This window comes from Sander vitreus, chromosome 22, assembly GCF_031162955.1.
Source record: "Sander vitreus isolate 19-12246 chromosome 22, sanVit1, whole genome shotgun sequence".
Taxonomy (NCBI): Eukaryota; Metazoa; Chordata; class Actinopteri; order Perciformes; family Percidae; genus Sander; species Sander vitreus.
Genome location: NC_135876.1, coordinates 24,391,382 through 24,398,881, shown reverse-complemented (window position 1 = coordinate 24,398,881; position 7,500 = coordinate 24,391,382). Strand labels below are relative to the sequence as shown.

The 7,500-nt window shown below is 44.2% G+C and overlaps 1 protein-coding gene across 1 annotated transcript in view; it reads left to right on the top strand.

The window, feature by feature from the left end:
• The window catches only part of riok3 (RIO kinase 3 (yeast)), a 13,507-nt gene that overhangs the window by 4,608 nt on the left and 1,399 nt on the right, over window positions 1-7,500 (top strand). Inside the window, exons 6-12 of the mRNA XM_078280520.1 lie at window positions 101-244; window positions 334-461; window positions 1,809-1,991; window positions 3,789-3,948; window positions 5,483-5,563; window positions 6,988-7,077; window positions 7,326-7,439. Of these exons, the coding sequence (XP_078136646.1) occupies window positions 101-244; window positions 334-461; window positions 1,809-1,991; window positions 3,789-3,948; window positions 5,483-5,563; window positions 6,988-7,077; window positions 7,326-7,439 (900 nt within the window). The remainder of the gene's footprint in view (window positions 1-100; window positions 245-333; window positions 462-1,808; window positions 1,992-3,788; window positions 3,949-5,482; window positions 5,564-6,987; window positions 7,078-7,325; window positions 7,440-7,500) is intronic.

Sequence of the window (7,500 nt, the reverse complement as noted above, 5' to 3'; positions counted from 1 at the left end):
TCCAGGAGAAATGTGCAGGTTGAATTTGTTTATTTACTTTTGGGCTATATGGTAACTTCTCAAAAAGCAGTTTAATCTCCATCTTGTCATCGTCCTGCAGTTTGCTCCAGAGGTGCACGTGGGAGACGGGTTGGGGATGGACCTGAAGCTGTCCAACCAGGTGTTTAACTCCCTGAAGCAGCATTGCTACAGCGAGCAGAGACGTAGCGCCCGGCTACACGACAAGAAGGAGCACTCCACTGCCGTACGTATAGAAACACCCAGCGTCGCTAACATCACACACACACACACAGACTGTTGTTTCTCTGTCTCACTCAACCTCTCGCTCCGCAGGAACAAGCCGTGGACCCTCGCACTCGTCTGCTGATGTACAAAATGGTGAATGCCGGCGTGCTGGAGAACATCAACGGCTGCATCAGCACCGGGAAAGAGTCGGTGGTCTTCCACGCTAACGGAGGGAGGTGAGTGGATGTCAGGAGGCCCCGGAAAACACAGTCCGGTCTTGTCCACGCACAGGGTTCAAAATTAACTTTGTTGAAGAGCAAATAAACCAGCCCCTTGGCTAACGGTAGTAGATGGTGCTAATTTTGGACCCTGTCCAAACGTATATAGATATATTTTCTTGTAAACTAATATTTTCCGTCCACATACAGAGTTTAAGGGCCCTATGTTGCACCTGGCGCAGCACAAAGCCTGACGCAAGTGTCTTTGCTAGTTTAAGACCGACGCAGTTGTCAGTTTCCTGTCCAGCGTCCACGTAGTTTAAATAGCAAATGCACCTGCGCCCATCTGTGGCCCATGGGCGTGCTGGTCTTACAGGGAGGTGTGTTCAGGTGCATTCTGGGCGTGCTGGTCTTACAGGGAGGTGTGTTCAGGTGCATTCTGGGCGTGCTGGTCTTACAGGGAGGTGTGTTCAGGTGCATTCTGGGCGTGCTGGTCTTACAGGGAGGTGTGTTCAGGTGCATTCTGGGAGTATTGCTATCTTGAGGCAGCGGGAAGTGATGGCACCATTGACCAACAAAAACCTGGTCTAAAGTCAATAACGCAGCATTTCATTGTTATTTTAACAGAGCATTAGTAAAATGCTCCTAGGCTCGTGCACAGCACGTGCACACTATGCTTGTTACACACACAGGGACGCACAGCAGCACACACACATGCAGAAGATTACAAATACAAATATTACGGTGCAAATCCTCCATCATAACAGCAATGCTCCAAGGTCCAAACGCGCCTGGCTTTTAAAGGGAATGGGAGATGATCTCTGATTGGTTGATTGCATGATTTTTTTGGGGCGAATTCCCATTTTTTTGCTTTAAGCATGCGCCCTAAAACAACAACAACAATAATAATAACAGTGGCCTTTGTTTGTGTAATGTAACACCTCCTGGAAAGGTGTTTAAATACATAAAAGTGAAGAATTATGTGTCCAATAACTGATTTTTTTTTGATTCACTGGTATTAAGGTATCATTGACGAAGACTTTACGTCTTACATCAAGCATGCTTGATTGACAGAGGGGAAACGTATCCGTATACATGTTAATCCTAATTGTTCCAGGACAATTGTTGTAAAATCCCGAAACTGTAAATACCAGGAGGACAGGATACTGTATTCTTTACTGTAGCTGCACGGAATTAACCTAAACGTCTATAAATAAATATATAAAAAAAAAGAGGAAATAATACAATTTATAAACCGAAAGAAAAGAGGAAAACAGAGAAGATTAGCCTGCCGACACGTCTGAAAGCCGTCTGTTTTACACAAACATTTAATACACATTTTCTGTATTTTTCCCCGTTTATCAGCCTGGAGGAGCAGCCTGTCCCGGACGAAGTGGTGCTGAAGGTCTTCAAGACGACACTCAACGAGTTCAGGAACCGCGACCGCTACATCAAAGACGACTATCGCTTCATCGATCGCTTCAGCAAACTGAACCCTCGCAAAATTATCCGTCTGTGGGCCGAGAAGGAGATGCACAACCTGAGCAGGTAAACACACTCCGGCTGCTACGGCACTCTCTTCTTTTAACCCTTTGGCCTCCGCCAGTGCCTACTTTTGGCTTATTGTGATGTCATTTCTTGGAGTATCTTCAAATGCTTCATATCCCCTAAAAGTTATAAAGGTAATAAACTATAATGATTATTAATTATTAACACCAAAACATATTGATCCAAAGATTTTTGAATGTGTAAACATAGACGAAATATTTCTTAACACTCCGGACGTTTTGCACCGGACGTCACGTAACGTGATGGCGTCATCACGAGCGTACAGCGCAAAGGGCTTTTCACACGGGGAGCGACACCTCGCCTGCGTGGTCGCATGGATCCGTGCACAACACCAGGCGATCAGTGTGTGGTAACCATGGAGATTCTGTGCACTACTGTATCCCTGCCGTACAACTGAATGAGATCAGCTGACCGTGGCTTCATATATCCCTAATCACAGGTCCGTTTATAACAAATAGTGGCAATCCTAGTCATTCCTAACCACAGACTGTTATCGTTGATAGCTAAAGTTAGCTAAATTAGCATAGTCATAATTACGGATGTTAAAGCATAACTCGTTAAAATGCAACCTAGGGTCTTTTTGTGAATGTACCCGAGTCAAACTTTGGTTTAAAAGCATATTTAGGATGGAAGCGCCACTTTTAAGATGGACAGTATTCTCGTTTTCGGTCAAATGGCCTTTTGAATGGGAGAGCTAGGGGCACTTTGATGCCAGCCTCAAAATATCTATTTATAAACCACTAAGAAGGCTCGACACAAGTATCCAAGTATCACCAGGGGCTCTACACCTTAACATTGTTTGTGTTCCCAGAGTTTACTAAAAGGTTTTGAACAACTCACGCTAGCTGTCGTTCTATCCGCCTTTTTCCCAGTCAAAAATAGGCGATTTCAGAATGTGAATGAACGGACTCCATCGGAGGAAATGTCATTCTTATATGAGGCTCCTTTTTCAACTACAAGGTCAATATTGTGTTTCACTAACGACAAAACAATGAATTATCCGTGCATTTATATGGAACTAAGCTTTAGGAGCTTTCCATCTTTACTCTCCTCCCTCGACTATTTCTGACTGGCTCGATAGATGGAGACCGGAAGAACAAGAGCTACAGTGAGTTGCTCAAAACCTTTTTTAGTGAACTCTGGGAACACAAACAATGTTGTCAATGCTGTGGTTAAGGTGTAGAGCCCCTGGTGATACTTGGAGCAAAGTCTCATGTTGTGTCGAGCCTTCTTAGTGGTTTAAAAATAGCTATTTTGAGGCTAGCATAAAAGTGTCCCTAGCTCTCCCATTCAGAAGGCCATTTGACCGAAAAACAAGGATACGGTAAATCTCAAAAGTGGCGCTTCCGTACTAAATATGCTTTTAAGCGATAGTTTGACTCGGGTACATTCACAAAAAGACCCTAGGTTGCATTTTGGCGAGAGTTGGGCTTTAATAAATCCAGTGTTGTGCCGATGCTCTGACAAGCAGAAGCCCCGCTGTCTACGTCCCGATTACTGTTTAGAAAACAGGTTTACATGTTAGTGAACTCACAAACCGCAAGAATGAGTCTCGTGTTAATTGATTTGCGCGTCGCTCACGTAGGTAGAAGTTCAACCCAATTCAACTCTTGCGGCGCACCTGCGTGTGACGAGCACGAACGCGACAGTTTTCACGGGATTGCGCCCGCTTGTCACATCGCCTGTCAAATCCCATAACGCACGTGTGTTAATCGCAGCCCTAATTTAAACATATAAATGTGACGTGTGTGTGTGTTTGTGTGTCTGTGTGCACAGGATGAAGAAGGCTGAGATTCCCTGTCCGGAGGTGGTGCTGCTGAAGAAACACATCCTGGTGATGTCGTTCATCGGCGAAGACCACGTTCCTGCTCCCAAACTCAAAGACGTCACGCTGAGCTCCGAGGACATGAAGAGCGCCTTCTACCAGGCCCTACATGTACGTACAGCATGTACTGCTCTATGTATACGTAATCTTTGCTAGACCATCCACACACAGCGGTGCAGAGGAGGGTCTGGTTAGTCCACACAGCATTCTGGGATGGGAGAAAAACGTGCTCTGGTTTATTGGCATTTCTTTAAACCAACCACAATCACCAATTGGGCGGGGCTAAGCTCCTCACGGAGCCGCTGTAAAATAGTCGTGCAACAGAAAGCTCAGATTGGACAGATAGTCTAGCTAGCTGTCTGGATTTACCCTGCAGAGATCTGAGGAGCAGTTAACCATAGTCCTCACAAATCCACCGGAGGTTAGAACGCCAACACAGAGACAGAGGAAGGGGACGGACATCGGTGAAATTACATGCATCCGACGGAATTTCCTGCGAATATAGACTAATGTATACGTAACATGAGGGTTTTTAGATTTTCTAAGATTTAGATCCGTAGTCTCGAGGGCTGGGACGATATGCTTCTGTCCCGAAACATGGGCGCCGATGGGCTCTGTATTGTGATTTTCATTTATTGAGATTTTCGAAGTATTATGATGATTGTGAAGTGTTGTGATTCTTTTTGTTCTTTAACAAAATCAAAAGTTCAATACTACACATTTCTAAAAGCTGGTTGTGTGTGACATCACAAGTCAGTCAGTCAGTCAGTCTGACATTTATTTCATTTGTAAAGAAGAAAGTTACGTGGATCTTCTGCAGTTTCTGCTTTCGCTGGTAACGGATATGATGTAGTTTAGGTGAATCATTCGTAAAACAAAACGGCGAAAATAATCTATTTACAAATATTCGGCAAAAACAATCCTCCCCTCTCACCAATGTATAGATATAACGTGATGGTTTTCAGCTTGTTTCTAAGATTTGCCTCAGTTCTGATTGATTATTTAATCAATAGATCGGCAGTGGAACTTAGTTTGTGTCAAGTAACACTGAATTAAGTTACACTCATTCAGATCGCCCTCTGTCTCTCTATCTCTCTCTGTCTCTCTCTCTCTCTCTGTCTCTCTCTCTCTCTGTCTCGTCCCGTCTCTCTCTTTCCCCGTCTCTCTCTCTTTCTCTCTGTCTGTCTCTCTCCCTCTCCCTCTTGCTCTGTCTCTCTCTCCATCTCTCTCTCTCGCTCTCCCCGTCTCTCTCGCTCTCTCTCTCTCTCTTTCCCCGTCTCTCTCTGTCTCTCTCTGTCCCTCTCTTTCTCTCTCTCTCCCTGTCTGTCTCTCCCTCTCTCCCTCCCTCTTTCTCTCTCTTTGTCTCTCTCTCTCTCCCTCTTTGTCTCTCTCTCTCTCTCTCTCCCTCTCTCTCTCTCTCTCTCTCTCTCTCTCTCTCTCTCTCTCTCTCTCTGTCTCCCTCTTTCTCTCTCTCTCTCTCTTTGTCTCTCTCTGTCTCTCTTTTTCTCTCCCTCTCACTCTCTCTCTCTCTGTTTGGAAACCTAAGAGTGTTTCTTAGTGCTACAGTACAGGTGCATAGAGGTTTTTAGTGCTATAATGCTATGTTATAGTTTGTAAAACTACCTTTTTGTGTGTGTGTGTGTAGCTGATGCAGCAGTTGTATCAGGAGTGTAATCTGGTTCATGCTGATCTCAGCGAATACAACATGCTGTGGCACAAAGGAAAGGTACGACATCTTTCTTTTCTTCAAACAGTTAACTGCTCTCTGTCCTTCATTCTATCTTTATCCATTAGCTCTTTCATTCCTTCAACGTTCCTTAAGGCCCTAACGCACTGAAAGCGTCTGACGCATGCGCTTTGAAGTACACCTATTGTTTTAAATGGCCGAACACACACCAAGAATCAAACTTGTTTTGATTTTTGGGAGCATCAAACCAGCGACCAAATCAGGATTTTCTGCAGCCACACCACACGTTTAGAGAGTTACTATGCCTGTAAGCTTCGTCTGTAGCCTTTACTAATTGTTAAAAAGTGAAAATGTATGATTATACTGTATATGTCTTAATATTTTTTTTAAATAAAGATGACCGGTCATAATACGCTAGATTATGAGGGAAGTTTTACGACCCTGTCCGTCATGGGACAAAGTCTAATGCAACCACTGATAGAGGTGTCACGATTCTCCAAATCCTCGATTCCATTACATTTTCGATTCTTGATTTTGACATAAAAAAAAAGTAAAGCACAGGTTGCTATGCCATTTTTAGACTAGACTTTTATGCAATGTAATATCTGACCTTTGTTCGCAATGTACCACACACTACATTGTCAAATTTAAAACATTTATTAACAACATAATGTAACAATAACTTATGTTATGTTAGTCGTGCTGCCAGAGGAAGAATATGGTTCACGCACGTAGCAGAGCTTGCAAACTGTGGCTTTTTTTTGTCATAACTCACTGGAAATCCAAAATATTTTCACACTGGCGCCTTCAGTGAAAGAGGAGGGGGTTCCAGTTCTGTCGATGGGTCTCCAGCATCTGCAGTTGCCACGCTATCTTCTGACTGGCTGTAGCTAAGTTACAGGAGGTTGACTAGTCGCAGCACTTCAACACGCGTGTGGTTTTTTCCCCGCTTGGCAAGCCAAACGGACGTGACGTGGGAGCGTGGCAGCATCGACGATTCCATTTTTAAGTTCGAGAACGTGACACCCTTAATAGAGGTATCTGTAATATACAAAACATTAGACTAAAAGCAACCTTTTCTAAAATACTGCTGGTTTCCGTGGTGTTTCCATGCTTCAGATCTGATGCCTGCAGTGCACCATGGGAGCGTCAGTTATTGCTGTCAGTGCGTTTGGGCCTTTAAAGCTATCTTCCATCCTTCCTCGCATCCGTCCTCCTTTTACATCTTCTAAATGCACCTTCCTTTCCCCCAACTCTTCTATCTTTTATTCTACCCCTCCCACCTGTCCTTTCCTTCCAGATTCTTCCATGAATCTTTTCATTATTTTACTCCCCCCTGCTCCTACCTTCCCTCATTTCTTCCTCCATTTCTCTTGCCTCTCTTCCTCCCTCACTTTGTTTACTTCATTGATTCTTTACTCTTTGCACTAACGTGTGTGTGTGTGTGTGTGTGCATGCTGTAGGTGTGGTTGATTGACGTGAGTCAGTCCATCGAGCCCACCCATCCTCACGCCTTGGAGTTCCTCTTCAGAGACTGCAGGAATGTTTCCACGGTAACGGCTAATTAATTCATTAATTCCAGACTGGGAAATTTACATACAAGGACATACACACATACTCACTCACTGACATACAGAAAATACAAGAAAGTATATAAAAATAATAGATAAGATGAAAAGATATATTATATAATGATTCGCGACTCTGTGTGTCTGTCTGTGCGTGCGTGTGTGTGTCTGTGTGTGTGTGTCTGTCTGTGTGTGTGTGTGTGTGTCTGTCTGTGTGTGTGTGTGTCCCACAGTTCTTCCAGAAGAGAGGAGTGATCGAGGCGATGAGTGTGTACGAGCTTTTCAACGCTGTGAGCGGACTGAATATCCCCATTGGTGAAGAGGATGAGGCCGAGTTTATTGCTGAGGTAACACACACACACACACACACACACACACACACACACACACACACACACACACACACAC